Source organism: Malaclemys terrapin, chromosome 8 (genome assembly GCF_027887155.1).
Source record: "Malaclemys terrapin pileata isolate rMalTer1 chromosome 8, rMalTer1.hap1, whole genome shotgun sequence".
Classification (NCBI taxonomy): domain Eukaryota; kingdom Metazoa; phylum Chordata; order Testudines; family Emydidae; genus Malaclemys; species Malaclemys terrapin.
In genome coordinates, this window is record NC_071512.1 from 14,834,714 (window position 1) to 14,851,329 (window position 16,616).

Consider the following 16,616-nt stretch of genomic DNA (forward strand, 5'->3'; position numbering starts at 1 on the left):
ATTTGATTTAATGTGGACTATCTCTTGATATGGGTACTTAGGAAAACATGTTTGCAGTTTTTCTAGCTCAGTTCAATAACTCCCATTGTACAAGCTTTCATAGATTCTGTTGTACCCTATATGGTCAAATTCAAGGTCTAAGTCCAGTGGTTTGTGTTTGTGGAAGCTGCGCCGTAGAAAACACGAATACTGTACAACAATCTCTAATAAAGTGGCTTATTGACCCAGCTACTAGAACCATGGGCTGTCTTGTTGATCAGCACCAGGGTGAAAACAAAATGGAAGCATTCTTGTATTTCAAAAATCTGGGTTTTTTCAGTCTCTTGCATTTCAAACTGAGGTCTAATGTGCAATACATTGGCATCTACCTGGTTTTCAGTGAAATCATGTGACACCCTTCTACTTTTCTGATTTAATAGCAGTACTCCTACATGTTGAGCATCTGGTCTTTTGGGGCCAAATCCTGAAGTTCTTCCTCAGATAAAGCGCCTGCAAAGATTTAATAGTTTACCTGAGTAAGGTATTTAGAATCCATCCCTCTCTTCTTACAACAGGGAGGGACTTCTGTTGCAGGGCTGTTTCGGAGTGTTCCATCATGCACTATTGGGGTATGTACATGCTTCGATAAAACCCTGCTGCACCAAGTCTCAGAGCCTGGATCAGCTGATGCGGCTCATGGGGCTTGGAGTGCAGGGTTAAAAATAGCAGAGTAGGCCTTTGGACTTGGGCTGGAGTCTAGGCTCTGAGACCCTCCCCCCTTGCGGTGTCTTAGGGTATGTCTACTCTGCAGTTAGACACCCACGGCTGGCCTGGACCACCTGACTCAGGTTAAGGGGTTGTTTAATTGCAGTGTAGATGTTCTGGCTCAGGCTGGAGACCAGGCTCTGGAACCTTCCCACATCACAGGGTCCGAGAGCCCAGGCTCCAGCCTGGGCCACAACATCTACACCACAGTTAAACAGCCTTTTATCCCGAGTCCCCTGAGCCTTACTCAGCTGGCATGGGCCAGACATGGGTTTTTAACTGCAGTGTAGACATGCCCTCAGAATCCAGACTCCAGTGCAAGCCTGAACATCTACACTGCAATTTTATAGCCCTGCAGCTTGAGTCCTGTGAGCCTGAGTCAACTGATCTGGGCCATCCACAGCCCTGCTGTGTTCTCTTTTATTGCAGTGTAGCTATACCTTTAGGTTATGATAATCCTGAAGCTAGATTCAGCTGTCTTGCCACCTTAATGATTTCTGAGGAAACATTGCTAAGGAGTCCAGAAACAACCATTGGGATAGGTACAGAGTGTCTCTTCCAAATGCTAATGTGATCCTTGTACCGAAGCAGGCATGATGGACAGCCACACGCTGTCCCAGGAGAGACTGGTTTGGCATAGTTTTGCTCCCAGGGGATTTCTCCCTTTATGCTATGTTTTACACTCTAGCGCCATCTAGCAGTGTGCCTCAGAAACAGTATTGCAGACGTGTTGGAATCTACCTTCCTCCTACAGAGCAGGCAGGCAGTAATCTGAGAGGCAGGAGTAAATGGTGAAATAGCAGTTCAGAATGGATTGGTGAGGAAAGGCTTTTTTCTGGTTCATCTGTGCATCCTTATCCCTCCAATCTATCTAAGTCTTATACTGCAGTTACATTGTGGTATCTGGGCACCATTCTTGTCACTCTGGATCAAGTTTAATTTTGAAGTAGGGTTACATGAAATCTGTGATGCAGGGAACCCTGCATCAAAGTGGGAAGCTAAGGCAACTGATGATATTTAGATAACTAGGCCAGAATGTGCATGTTGTTAAGGTCAAAGTTTGCCAAGAGGCTGGGGCTAAAACTCCCATTCCTGTAATAAGTACCAAAAGTCATTTAGTGCCGGATTCTGACACTATTACATTGACTGGTACTCTGCTCCATGAATAGTCCCATTGGAAATCAATTAGGTTACTGTAGCAGCACGACGACTCACCCCTGCAGCGCCTCCTGCTGGTCATCCGGGAATTAGCTCTTTCCAGCACAGAGCACCCTCTGCTAGCTGGTGTCTCGCTGTCCGCTGGCCTCGTGTCCCTCCCAGACCCTGACCTCCAAGACTGGAGAGAGCCTTCCTGGCTCCCAGACTTTTCATACGGGCCAGCTTTGGCCTGATTGGGGCATGGCCACAGCTGTGGCTGTTTCCCCAATCAGCAGAGGCTTGCTGCTTTCCTACCAGCAGCCCTCTCCCAGGGCTGATTTCAAGCCCTTCAGGGCAGGAGGGGGTGACCACCCCGCTACAGTTATTCACAGAGCAAGGTATTGCTCAGTGTAACTGAGTATGGTTTGCAGAATTGGGCCCCTTAATGACTATAGATTGGCATAGGGCCAGAGTTTTCCTCCTTAGAAGACTCCACTTCTCTGCCTTATGTTTATTGTCCCACTCTGGGGCATGGAAGAAAGCACTCCTTTTGAGTCACTGACACCTCATCTTTTGCATTCTAGCGATAATTCACTTTCTAGGTGTTTGCACTTGTCCATACCCATTCCATCATCCCTGAAGAGAGAACCTCCCACCACATCCTCAGAGAAATCTCTTAAGGTACATCTACGCCACAGCTGGTAGCATGCTTCCCAGTGTGGAAAGAAAGACACGTGTTAGATCTGCTCAAGCTAGCATGCTAAAAATGGCGGTGTGGCCATGGCAGCACAGGCAGCAACTTGGGCTAGTGGCCTGAGTACAATCACATCTGTTGCCGGGGTTCTCACCCAAGACGACGCAACCACACTGTTATTTTTAGCAGTGAGCGGAGCTAGCATGTGCCTGTCTACCCGTTCTGAGAAGCATGCTCCTAGCTGCAGTGTAGACATACCCCGATTGCAGCACTTAAGATATTCTTCCACTTTTGGAATGGAATTTTTAAGCTTGTCTGAAATATTTGTTTACGTGTCCCACTTTCTGAGACATTTCTCTTCATTATAGAAACCCCCTATGTGCAAGACTAATTCATTGATCTTGCTGTTATTTTTGTGATTTTTTCTTCTGTAACCCTCTCGTTTTTGTCTTTGTCCACCAAAGGTTTGGCAGAAAGAAAGTTCTGTTTGCGACCATGGGGGTGCAAACCGGCTTCAGCTTCCTGCAGGTCTTCTCTACCAGTTGGGAGATGTTTTCAGTGCTCTTTGTCATCGTCGGCATGGGACAGATCTCTAACTATGTGGCAGCCTTTGTACTTGGTATGGGAGTTTGTTATGCATAGCACATTTTCAGTGTTATTGTTCCCCCTGCTCTCCTCATTTACTAATGACTTGTTTTTTATTTTTTCCCAAGCAACACTGTTAATAAGAATATAACCTTACCAAGCATGGCTAACTCTTAATCCATTTGAAAATTTTCCTTTTAGTAAAATAGTAACACATTAAAATAAAATGCTTTGTTTACCAAATACTTAAATGAGCAAAGGGAGTAAATCAGAACAAGTCTTTATCTGAAGCAAGAGCTCTCCAGTGAGAGGATGCAGTTAGACGCACACTCATAGTCATATGTTGGTAGACGTGTAGAATGAGTTGTGCCCAGTTGCTCTGGTGAACTGCAGTTTGGAGCCAAACACACCAATTGTACATATGATACTGTAATTTGTAATTGTGATCAAACATGTAAGTGCAACTTCAGACTTCTGAAAACAATCTGTGATGAAAGTTAAGCTGTCACATCGATTCTGTCATTGCATCCATTCTATGATATCTAAGCAAAGGTGTCTGATTGGAGGAAAAGTAAGACTACCTATGAATCTGTTTGAGAGACAGCTCTGAATGCTTTTGTTTTAAAAAGCGACTTCAGTGTCTGGAGCACCTAATTCTTTGTGGCCATAACAAAGCCCAGAACAGCTCTGAAAACAGTGTTTAGCTAACTGCTGCAGCAGGCAAAAAACATGGTTTGTTGGTGTAGGTTTTACCAGACTAGTGCCTTTTGTTGTGAGTTTTTTGGAATCCAGAAGGCTTTTACTCGTTGAGTTAGAACAATTTTAGGTTCTAATCATATAGTTTTTATTCATAAAAGTACTCCCTTTTGGTGCAGAATCAGGCCCTAAGATAGATCTGGCAGCATCTTTTTAAAACAGGAAAAAAACGCAACTAATATAGCGTTAACAATTGTAGCATGTGTGAGGAACAGTTTTGCTAAAAGTAGGGTCAGTTCTTGTATAGTGGTAAAATATTTGGCTGCTATTATTTCTGATCAGTTAAAATGCTAATCCACACTCTCTTGTTTTGAACAGGCACAGAAATTCTTGGCAAAACAGTTCGTATTATATTCTGCACATTAGGTGTTTGCATATTTTATGCAATTGGCTACATGTTGCTGCCACTGTTTGCTTACTTCATCAGAGACTGGCGGATGCTGCTTCTGGCTCTTACTTTACCGGGGCTGCTTTGCATTCCACTGTGGTGGTGAGTGTAACTACATTAAAAGATGTTTGGCTTCAGAAAGTCTCACCTACAGCTGATCGGGTTCAGACTTGAGGTTAACATAATAGAAATGTGGAATCTGATGCAATATTGACCTTTAGCAAGAGGTTATGACTGAAACAGTATGAGTGTATCTGGTGTCTCCTTTGGGGGTGTTTAATAGAATCACCGACAGTAGAAATCTTTAGGTTTCATTTCTTCTGCCAGATTTTGCCATTGTAGTACAGAATCTTAAATTTTCTTTTAAAAAAAATAAAAAAAAATAAAAAATGTATAAAACTACTTTTAAATTTAGGGCTGTCTGGCTGTGAAATTAAGGTCAGATTCTTGTCTCAATAGCTCTGGATTCACACTGATGTAACTGCTGGCTTCATACCAATAGCTGAAATTGGAATCTGGTCGATAAGTGTTATAGAAACACCCAAGTCCTACCTACACTTAAAGCTTCCACCAGTAGCACCGCATCAGTGGAGAATTACTGCTCTGAAGTTGGTTAACATGGACCTGTGGTTTTCAACCTGTGGTCGCCGGATCCCTGGTGGTCTGCAGACTATGTCTAAGGGATCCACGAAAGGTGACTATGAAAATAAAGTTTCAGGCCCCCAAAAAGGCATTCCGTTTTTCTTATCCATCAAAAGTATGTGAATACTCCCACCTACAGGTCAAAACCCTGAAATGTTATCATTACCATAGAAACCCACAGTTTAGCGCCCTTTCTCACGTTGTGTCAAATGCCATGCCAAGCAGGTGCAACATCAATAGTTGAATTCCATTCAGTCAGTTTTCAGTCTAAGACTTCTAAGATAGGGATCCACGGACCACAGGTTGAATTTCCAAAGGGGGCCGCTCCTCCATTTGAGATTTTTTAGGGGTCTGCAAATGAAAAAAGGTTGAAAATAACTGACATAGATAGAACCTACATCTAAAGCTCTATCAGTAAAGAATTAACCTTCGCGCCAACACCTCTGGCCTATTACTAAAGCCTTCCTTAAGAACTTTCCATAATATTACTTAATGAAGGATGGCTTAGTTGTTGGCATTATCATTAAGCTAGAGGAAATTTGTTGCACTTTTATTTTCTCACAGATAAATTTTTGTTCTCTTTGCACTTGGCTAGTCCTGTATTTATCTTAGCTTTTTCTATCGTATCCATCACTGTATTCTGATGCCTTCTGGTGCATTCTGATGCCTTTGCCTACATATGGTCTTATTTAGTGATGCCCAGGGCTTTTCTGCTACATCTTTTTCAATTAGCTCCTCTAAATATCTAAGAGGTTATGTGCCCAAAAATAACTGCTGGCATATTTTATAGAATTTGGCTATCTTCTGCACCCACAAATCAGGCAGTTAAATGCAAAAGAGGTATAAAATGTATCTGCAAGTACAAGGTATGTAGGTGCAAAATCCAAGGCCAAAATGAGACTGTTTTACAAAAAGCCTTTATATGTATACTGAATCTCAGGGCCTTTGCCCCCATATTTGGAGAAAGTTCTAAGCTGGTTTCTAGTGCTGTTTGGAATTGCTTTCAGGATTCTGACTCTTACCTTCCTGTCTGTATGGGTTGGTGTGTGCTTTTCCCCTTGTGACTCCAGGTTTAACTTGTTTGTCTTTGCATTTTGTTGTTTGGGATATTTTACAGATACTTCATTTATGTTTATTCATGAATGGAGTAAACTAAAGTAAATATCTGCTTATCTGTTTTAATCTCTGTACAGTATCATCAGTCAACCAGTTATGGAAAAGGGCATACAGTCTAGACACAATTTTTGTGGGGCCAAGACAAAATAAAAATGCTATCTGGGTGCAGTCTGTGCAGCTGCAGTTTACTGGACACTGTCGGATCAAATTTTACCCAACATTTATGTTTTATTTTTAAAAAAATTACTAGAAGTGCTTCCATCAAATTGAACAAACAGTTCAATACAAACAAGCTTTACAGAATAAATGGACATTCTCCTCTACAGCGATTGCAACCTGAACAATGCAGCACTGTGCTAGTTTGTGAGAACCAAATATCAAAGTTGACCGTGCTGGGTGAAATGCCATTTGTAGCAGGAACAAAATTAGAACTTTAAAATGTTCACTTTTAATAAACCTAGTTAATTTGTACCATGGGAAGGGAAATATTTTTCTCAGGATTGTTTTGTCATCACTGTTGCTGTCAGGCAAACAAGGAATAAACAACAAGCCATGTTAGTTTAAGGTCCATTAGAAACAATCAGTCAGATCCTGGCCCCTGGCTTCATCCCCTTTGCACTAGGTGGGGCTGATCAGGGGAGGAGAGTAGAAAGGTGGTGTAGAGCTACTTCCTACTCAAAACCTCCTCCAGAGTCCTGTGGCTTGCTTTTTGAAAGGCGGGCTCTTGCCTAGCATTTTGGACAGAAGGGAATGATTATCTCCTATTCCCATTGAAGTCCATGGACTTCGTTGAGAGTAGGATTAGGCTAAGAAAGGCAGAATTCGAGACCACTGGTAGCTGGGAGATGAGTTGGGATTGAGGTCTGTGGAACTTTATTCAGAAAAAGCAGCATTTGGGCATCTATATGATTTCAGAATTTTCCTCCACTGAATACTGTTTTTATGGAACACGATAATCCTAAATAGTCCACAAGGTGGAGCTCCTTCTCTTCCTAGATTAGAGATGGGCAAACTACGGCCTGCAGGCCACATCCAGCCCGCGGGACCGTCTTGCCCAGCCCTTGAGCTCCCAGCCAGGGGGGCTGGCCCCCGGCCCCTCCCCCGCAGCCATGCCAGCACACGGGCAGTGCTCTGTGTGGCGGGTTACGCACTCCTGCCAAGCAGAGCTGCAGCTTGTCTGGGTCCAGCCGGGCGGTGCGGCTGCCAGATATGCTGTTCTGAGCGGCATGGTAAGGGGGTTGGGGTTGGGGGGTTGTATAAGGGGCAGATGGTCCCGGGGGGCGGACAGGGAGCAGGGGGCGGTTGGATGGGGCGGAGGTTCTGGGGAGTGGTCAGGGGATGGTGGTTGGATAAGCGTGGGCGTCCCGGGAGGCCTGTCAAGGGGTGGTGGATAGGGGTCGGGGCAGTCGGGACAGGGACCAGGGGGGTTCGATATGGGGTGGGGTCCCGGAGGTGGTTAGTGGCGGGGGTCCCCGGAGGGGGCGGTTAGGGGACAAGGAGTGGGGGGGGGGGTTGGATGGATCAGGGATTCTGAGGGGGGCAGTCAGGGGGAGGGGTCAGATAGGCACAGCCTTCCTACCCGGCCCTCCCAATGTGGCCCTTGGGCCAAAACATTTGCCCACCCCGTCCTAGATAGTAGGAAATACAATATATAATTGAGTCCACTTTCTCTTGTGAAGGCAACTTGTATATAGGTGTCTCATCCCACAGTGATATCTACAATTATTAACTTATATGGATCACTATCCAAATGTTACCCATCTACAGCACAACGTTGTGCACACAGTTTCACACTGCCTTAGTTTCTTTTGATAAAACGTTTTCTTCCTGTACTCTGCAAGTTTGATTTGTAGCGTAACTTTTTAGTCCCTTTTAAGTCCATGAACAAATTTCAATCTTTTTCACAGTATATGCTAATCTGCTTTGTATAAATGTGTGTTTTGTTTTTGTTTTTAATCACTGCAAGGTACAGCACATTTTAAACTATTTATGCGTATGGCGATATGTATGTGTGTCTTTGCAGCAGTGGTCAGTGTGGAAATGCAGATGTTGTTGTTCTGAAACTTGTTGCAGGGTCGTTCCAGAATCTCCCCGGTGGCTGATCTCTCAAGGAAGAGTACAAGAGGCAGAAATCATCATCCGAAAGGCTGCTAAAACAAATGGTATTGCAGCCCCAGATGTAATATTTGACCCTATGGAGGTAAACTTTCATGTGTATTAAAACTGTCTGCCTGATCCTCTGGTTACTATTCAAGAAAATCCATTTCCAGATTTGTTATTCGGATTAAGGTAGTTCCTGTAACGTCCTAGGCACTTTCCAAACAGATAACAGATGTTCACCCATATGCTTTCTCTTCGTAAATCTTCTGAACCAACGTGACTTCCATTCCATGGGCACTCCAGCCAGAAAGAAAACACATCTCAGTGTTCTGCATTGTACCCGTTTGTGCCTTTTTGATTGTAGTCTCTTTAGGGCAGGCACTTTAATTTGTGTCATAGTTTACTTGTTGCTCTGTGGCTTGTACATACCCTGCACTGTACTGCAGTAAATCTTCTCCCCCACTTGAGAATGGACTCTGTTTCTTTATATGAAACAGCTGACACATGCCCGTGAATTCTCACTTCTCAGGGTGCTGGAGCCTGGCCACATGGTGGGGAGATTCCAAGATATCATACAAGATGGACTTCGCTTTCAGATTTCCCCCAGCCATTGATTTTTGGATATAAAGATCATTGTCCCAGACAGAGATGTAAAGCCCCCCAATGGTGAAACAGAATAAGAGAGCACATAGCAAAACAGGCAAAAAAACTGGCCTTAAACTAAAGGGATGAATGAAAACCCATGGACCCCCACTTGCTATTTAGGACCATTCCTAGAGAAGGAGAGCCCCACTCAAATGATTTGAGGACTTCCCCTCAAAACTAGAGTCTAGCTATTTATTGTACTGTTCTCTAGTATAATAGAGCCCTGACCACATAAGATCTGTATCTTCCCTGAATAGGACCAAACCCAATCAGGTTACAGAACTGTGCTACAGCCTGATTGGAGCCTTAAATCTCATGAGATTTCCAGCGCTCCCTGCCTTTGGCCAGGGCAGAGAGAGAGTGGGGACAGTCTTCTTCTGAGTCTTCAAATCCAGTCTCTGGCACCAAAGAGCCTCTGAAACATTCTGTTAACTTAAACCAACACAAAACAAAACATCCGCAATCTTCTCTATGTCAACCTTTGTTGCTGCACCACAAATGTAGCCTGGCAAAAAAGCTGCCAATGTCTCTCTCTTTTTTTTTTTAAATAAATGGAGCTATCTTATCTCCTAGAACTGGAAGGGACCTTGAAAGGTCATCGAGTCCAGCCCCCTGCCTTCACTAGCAGGACCAAGTACTGATTTTTCCCCAGATCCCTAAGTGGCCCCCTCAAGGATTGAGCTCACAACCCTGGGTTTAGCAGGCCAATGCTCAAACCACTGAGCTGTCCCTCCCGCCAGTCACTAGGGGCTGGGTGTTGAATGTTAAAGGGAGAGACTGTAACTCCTCAGATTGTAAGCAGGGATTCATTGCAGGGATTGGGTCTACTTCTGTGCTTGGATAGTGTCCAACACAGTCCTGATCCCGGTCAGGCCCTCTGGGTACTACTGTAATATAAATATATCCAAGCTCAGCATTTCTCTAAAACCCTTTAGGGAGTCATTATTATGCACCACTTTCCTCTTCCCTCAGCCCCACCAATATTTCCCCCCCTCCTGGAAGTTTTCTTTCTGTCTGAGCTGGGCTGAAACAATGTAGGATTTGAGGTGGGAAAAGTGTGTTAATATCCAAACTTGTCTCATTTTTGGAAGTCACACTGACACCATTTGGGTCTCCCAGTGATCCTGGAGGATGAGGGACTCCTGGACTCTATTCAATTAAGGAGCAATGGGGTTTCAGATTATATAGAGTTACATTCAAAGCATCATTTCTGTCTCATACCAAATGATCGGCCCTCTCAGCCACTCCCATACCTTCCTTCTGGGACCTGCCCCATCGAGGATTTCATTGTCTGTGTATCCAGCTACTAATGGGCAGAGCCTCTTCTCACGGATAGCAACTGTTAGACTTACACTACGTTCCTCTTTTTTTAGTTTCCTGTTTGTTGATTTCTTGGCAGCTAATGGTGACACAACAGTATAGTTCTTAATAAAGATCATACGATTTACAAGAAAGGGTGGAGAGTTGCACTGCTGCAAGCTGTTGTGTGACATATTTGTCTTTAGAGGGCAGCTTGTTTTCAGGAAAACAAAACTCTAGCTCTTAATGCTACTAAAAATGTCAGGCTTTTTAATGGACGATGTTTTATAAAAACAACAAAAGGACCCTGCAAGGTGCTGAGGCTCCAGAGCTTGGGCTGCAGCCCAAGCCCGAATGTCTACACCACAATTAAACAGCCCCTTAGCCTGAGCCCGAGTCAGCTGTGATGGGCCAGCTGCAGGTGTCTGTTTGCTGTGTAGACGTACCCTCAGAAATAGTTTACATTCACCCACAGTAGCTAGGGGGAGGGATAGCTCAGTGGTTTGAGCATTGGCCTGCTAAACCCAGGGTTGTGAGTTCAATCCTCGAGGGGGCCATTTAGGGAACTGGGGTAAAAATCTGTCTGGGGATTGGTCCTGCTTTGAGCAGAGGGCTGGACTAGATGACCTCCTGAGGTCCCTTCCAGCCCTGATAGTCTATGATTCTATATCAGCCTTATTGAAAAGCTGCACTCACATTAGCTCAGATGCGATTTACAGCACATTGGTGAGGGTCTTTTGGTGTTGAGGAGTGAAGTTTAGGGCTGTTATTCACATTAGTAATTCTTATTCATGCAAGTAGTTCCTTTGATTTCAGTGGGACACATTGTGTGTATAAGGATTCCTCAAATGGAAGGCAGTTCTCCCACCATTTTTCATGTAGAAAATACTTTACTCCACTATTATTCCCGTTGAAGTCAATGGAACTTCTTTCATAGTAAGGTAATATTCTGCGAGTAAGGGTAGCAGATTCAGGCTCAGTAAGATTGCAGGATTAGGCACTATGTAACTTTTGACAGTTTATTAGGATCAGAGTCTCCAATGCAGTTGGCTTATAGGGACTTGATTTGGTATGAACTATTTTGAACATTCTTACATTGAGAACTAGGGAATGCTGTGTTTATAGCTACTGTTACAACAGTCTCAAAGATAACACATTCCTTCCATTCTCTGCATGTGCAAACCTCACATTTATTTACATGCATCTCTATGCTTTGGCTGCAATTTAATCTCAGAATGACCTAGCTGAAAAGGATGTGGACAAACCAGAGATTTCCTCAATCTCCAGGAACCAGCTTGTTGTAAAAACAAGAAATGTAGAGCTGAGGCTGATCAGGAAGTTGGGGGGTGTATCATAATATAGGGTTGGTCAGATGATAAAACCAGCGGTTGGATTGTCCAGCATACCTCTTGATTGTGGATTAAAGTAGTGAACGTTGTACCCCTAAAGTAACCTAATGCTCTAGGAGAAAATGTTTCTAAACAAAAACTTCTGAAACTTACAGTATCAGAATGTACTGTAACATCATCTGCCTAGTGCCTTTTGGAGTGCCAAATATTGTTTAGTATTATTACTAACATGCCTAGGGGTTCAAAGAACCAACATAAATCCTGTCTTTAGAATTTGCCATTTTGAATTTAACTTGAGAGGAGAAAGAAACCTTCCACACAATTGTTTTTGATTGCCTTCACTCAGTGTTAATCTCCACATATAGCAGTGTATGGAATGACACTAACTTGCAAAAAGCTCTTCTTATTGCAGTTGTAGAAATGGAAGTTTTCACCTAAACATAAATTGCCCAGGGTGGATAAAAATCACGATTAAAAATGAAATCAGATTATTGTTTCCGTGTTGATAGTTCTTTACTTCTCATTTTATAGTCTTGAATTGCTAAAGTGGATGCTTGTACTTATTTCCTTAATCGGTTTCCTAAAAAAAAAAAGATAAGTCCAGCATCATTGTTACTGTGAGAACCACACAAACTCAGATATGAAATTTGTGCTATATTTCCAACCAACACCGTCTTCTGATATATCAAACGTCCGCAAGTCAAGGATGCTGAAATGCTTCAACCAGGCTATTAAGGGTTTGCAATTTGAAGTCAGTGGGACTTATGCTCCTAAGTCACTCACATGCTTTGGAAAATCCCTCCCTAAGATACTTAAAAATAGGTTTAGGAGTCTAAAATTAGTCAGAAAAAATTAGTTCACAAATAACTTTTCATCCTTAATACTGAAGCAATTTTGTTTTGAAGTAACAAAATTTGTATGCCAATAGAAGAAGTTTTGAGTAAAAATAGAATTTTACCCCCTGATACTGTAAACACTTATGCAGATGCGTAACAGTAGTCACATGAGACGTTCCATTGAAATCGAGGGACCAGTCATGTAACTAAAGTTACATACCTGCTGAAGTGTTTGCAGGATCAGAGCCTTAACTTTCAATATTTTGTCTCTTGCTGACAGCAGTTTTGCAAAGAGGACCCTACCAGTAATGACATTTTAAGAAAGCATTTTATAAATTAATTATAAATTTTAATTTAAAGTTGTAATAGCTCAAATTTTCAAATTAGTTTTACAAAGCCTGAACCAGATTCAAATCAGTGATTTTTTTTTTTTTTTAAATCCTGTGATTTAAATCAAGGAATTTAAATAATGTCAAAGACTACTACTTCTCTTGGTAGTTTGTTCCAATGGTTAATTATCCTCACTGTTAAAAATTTCTGTCTTATTTATAATCACCCTGATTTAAATTTCTCTCCCTGTAAGGTGTCCTAAAGCCTCTCGAGATGTTTACTGCAGTCCATATTGCTCATTCAGAATAAACATTTTGCAATACAGAATTGGCTCTAATGACAATGTGTCCATGTATTTTTCCCCTAGCTGCAGGAAATGACTTCCCAGAAGCAGCAGACGCACACCATTTTGGACCTAGTGAGGACAAAAAATATTCGATTTGTCACTATTATGTCAGTGATTATTTGGTAAGCAATAGTACGCGCCTAGAACGCACGAGTACAAAGGCTGCTGAATGATAAGCACCTGCTGTTAGAAACTGCTGTAAAAAAAAAAAAAAAAACCTAAGGAAAAAGGAGGCACAGACAAAGTTATTAGCATAAAGTTCAAAGGCCAGTAAACATCTGGCTAATGCTACAAGATTCAGATTAAACAGGTTGGTTTTTCGTTTAAGGATTACAATAAGTGACTTTTTTCAGTAACTAATAAAAAAAAAGACTTGTGAGAAGAGTGAATATTGACCAATGTTGAATATTGACCTGTGTAGTTCTCACTGCTCTTGAACTTCTTGCAGGGATGTCTGCTGCCATTGTAAAAAGTGCATGGCCCACTCTGCCCTCCAACTTCATTTCCAGTAGCCACCATAGAGTATCTCTTAATGTCTTGGAAAAGCTGGCTAGTATCTCCTGCCCTACAAATAGTGTGCTCTGTATGTTTGGGGTATTAGTACTGGGAGTAGTATAGTATAGGGTGGCTGCAAATAAAGGGGTGATAACCCATCACACATCTCAAACTATATGAGATGTCTCTAGTGCCTCTGAACAAGTGAGAGCCCCCTAATCAAATCCCTTTGCCAGGCTCTATGAGGTGGGGCGGAAGTCTGAGGCCTCATCATCACATAGTGTGTAAATCCCCCTACAAGAATGTTCTTTGAGAATCCATATCGGAGTATCAAGCTTTTCCAACATGACAGCCTAATGTAAACTGCTTTAGAGGGGGTGGTGGGTCTAGATTTGATGATGCTTTGAGCTCAGTAATACTTTTTGAAAGCACAGATTTGAATATACGGCAGAACAGCTGGGAATTCAGTCACAGGGTTCAAAGGGATAATTTTTTATAAGAACCATTCTTCTATCTCATTAAATTCTGCCAAACAATTATTGTTTGTAAATTATAGCTTAGGTTGCCAGGTCACACCAGGAAATCTGCAAGGCTGTAGTGACTTAAATATTTACTTAGTCATGAGGCTTTTCCTGGTACCTTACAGATGGCATGTTTACATCTCCACAAGTGCACTGATAGCTTCTTATTTTGTTTTAAGCAATTGAACCCTGAGCATTTTTTTGCTGTGCACGAACCCAGCAAGAAACGAATTGTCTTTTGGATTGCAAACTCTTTGGTTATTTATTATATGTGCAGTTAGCATTATAGGGCTTGACCTCCTTGAGGCTCTAGGCCAGGGATCGGCAACCTTTGGCACGCGGCCGATCAGGGAAATCCGCTGGTGGGCTGGGACGGTTTGTTTACCTCCAACATCCGCAGGTTCAGCTGATCGCAGCTCCCACTGGCTGCAGTTCGCCATTCCAGGCCAATGGGATCTGCGGGAAGCGATGTGGGCTGAGGGATATGCTGGCCGCTGCTTCCCACAACCCCCATTGGCCTGGAACGGCAAACCACGGCCAGTGGGAGCTTTGATCGGCCGAACCTGCGGATGCTGCAGGTAAACAAACTGTCCCGGCCTGCCAGCGGATTTCCCTGACGGGCCATGTGCCAAAGGTTGCCGATCCCTGCTCTAGGCCTTGATAAATAATAATGATAAAGGTGAGAGCTCTGTGCCTACATGATTCATTCAGAGATTTCCCAGTACAATAGCTGTGACCGCCTCATTTCTTTAATGGTTGTCTCTTGTTGGTGAAATGTGACCTTCCTTGCTCAATGTCTCTCAAGATATCCTAGTTCTCTAGTTCTTTACAGGCACTCTTGTTGCAGAGCAACAGTGAAAACCCAGTTTTCTTTTTCTGAGTACAGTCCTCTCAGCACAGAGCTCCCTCTCCCCTTCCTTGTCTCTAGCTAATAATATCTAATATAGGCCTCATTTTAATTTTGGAAACAGATTGAGTTCACTAGTCTAGATTCCTAACTTTCATACTAAGACTACAATTTTTTATTAGTAGTAGTATGATCATTGTAATCACTCTAATATGGGTGCACCACTGTCCTTTACTTGGTGCATTCAGAAATCTTCAGCTCTATGTTAGAAACCCTCTATGCCAGCAACAATCAGAAGTTCTTCAGACAATGTAGCACGGACCCAGACTAAAAGTGATAAATGCATGAATCGTTTTTGCTAGGTCTATACTGGAGAGAAATTGACATGGGCATCTAGTCAATCAAAGGTAGCGGAAGCCGTGTGTGGCCACTGTTGTTACAGGAGCTATAGTGAGGATCCAGTAGATTGTGCTTACATGGACTCATGCATCAGCAGGGCTAACAAATATCTCTGGAATCATCTAGTCAGATTGGATTCCTTTTTAAACTCAACAGGAGGTTTTAAAAAAAAGCTGGTTTAAATTCAGGAAAAAAATGGAAAGATAAATTCAGTCTCTAGAAGGCCTTGTCTGAGTCTGTTACACCACTGTGTACAGCAATAAATCTACCTGATACTAGCTTCAAAGCTGAGAGAGTCTGGTAGGCACTGACATTCCTTACATAGGCAAATCAATGTTAATATTTTGCACAGTAATTATGTGAGAGGCACTTGGCAGTCTGTGGCCATAGGAGGCTGAGGGAGAGAGGAACAAATCTGTCTGTCTGATTCTTTCCTATTTTCTGTGTCTTTCAGGATGATAATCTCTGTAGGCTATTTTGGCCTCTCACTTGACACTCCTAACTTACATGGTGATGCCTACGTAAACTGCTTCCTCTCAGCGGTTATCGAAGTTCCAGCCTACATTATAGCCTGGGTGCTTCTCCGAAATCTCCCGCGACGATATTCGATGGCTGCTGCATTATTCTTGGGAGGCTGTGTCCTTCTCTTCATTCAGCTGGTCCCTCCACGTATGAACTTTTTAGCTGATATCAATCAGATTTTTTTAATGGGTAAATTCCAGTGCCTAGCACTGGGCAACTATGTGAAGTACTGTGGAGGAGAAGAATCTTTCTCCAAAGCTGTAGACCAAATGCAGATTCTCCTTACCCATCCTTGCCCTTTCCCTCCACGTCTGCTTGCTGCTGCACAGGGAGCTCATGTGACACAAGGGGTATGTCTAGAGCTGCAGGTGTAATTTCCAGCTCGGGTAGACTTACCTGTGCTAGCTCTGATCGAGCTAGCATGCTAAAAATAGAAGTGCAACCCTGGTAGCACAAGCAATGGGGCAGGCTAGTGGGACGGTATGATCATGTCTGAAACCCTAGGTACATACTCGGGGTAACTAGCCCTTTCTCCCACCCATGCTGCCATGGTTGCATTTCTATTTTTAGTACACTTGCTCAATCAGAGCTAGCACAGGTATGTCTTCCTGGGGTGGAAATTACATCTCCAGCTCTAATGTAGACATACCCAGTGTCAGATACATTCCTAAGCTTTTTCTTTCTCTAAAGTAAAGATAGTTTGTTCTCTTTATGGTCTGTTAAGATTCAGACTCTAGTCTGGTTTTGCCCTAATTTACACCCCTAGAGTCCCAATAAATTCATGGTGTGGGACAAGGTGTAGACCAAATGGAGTAGTCAATTGGGTGGCACCAGAAGCTGGCATAATTCTGCAGAACTTATCTCC

The 16,616-nt window shown here is 43.0% G+C and overlaps 1 protein-coding gene across 1 annotated transcript in view; it reads left to right on the plus strand.

Annotated features, from left to right (window-relative positions):
- LOC128841408 (organic cation/carnitine transporter 2-like) overlaps positions 1–16,616 on the plus strand; it is a 43,377-nt gene that overhangs the window by 18,225 nt on the left and 8,536 nt on the right. Inside the window, exons 3-7 of the mRNA XM_054036380.1 lie at positions 3,040–3,194; positions 4,235–4,406; positions 8,136–8,262; positions 12,989–13,089; positions 15,684–15,898. Coding sequence (XP_053892355.1) covers positions 3,040–3,194; positions 4,235–4,406; positions 8,136–8,262; positions 12,989–13,089; positions 15,684–15,898 — 770 coding nt within the window. The remainder of the gene's footprint in view (positions 1–3,039; positions 3,195–4,234; positions 4,407–8,135; positions 8,263–12,988; positions 13,090–15,683; positions 15,899–16,616) is intronic.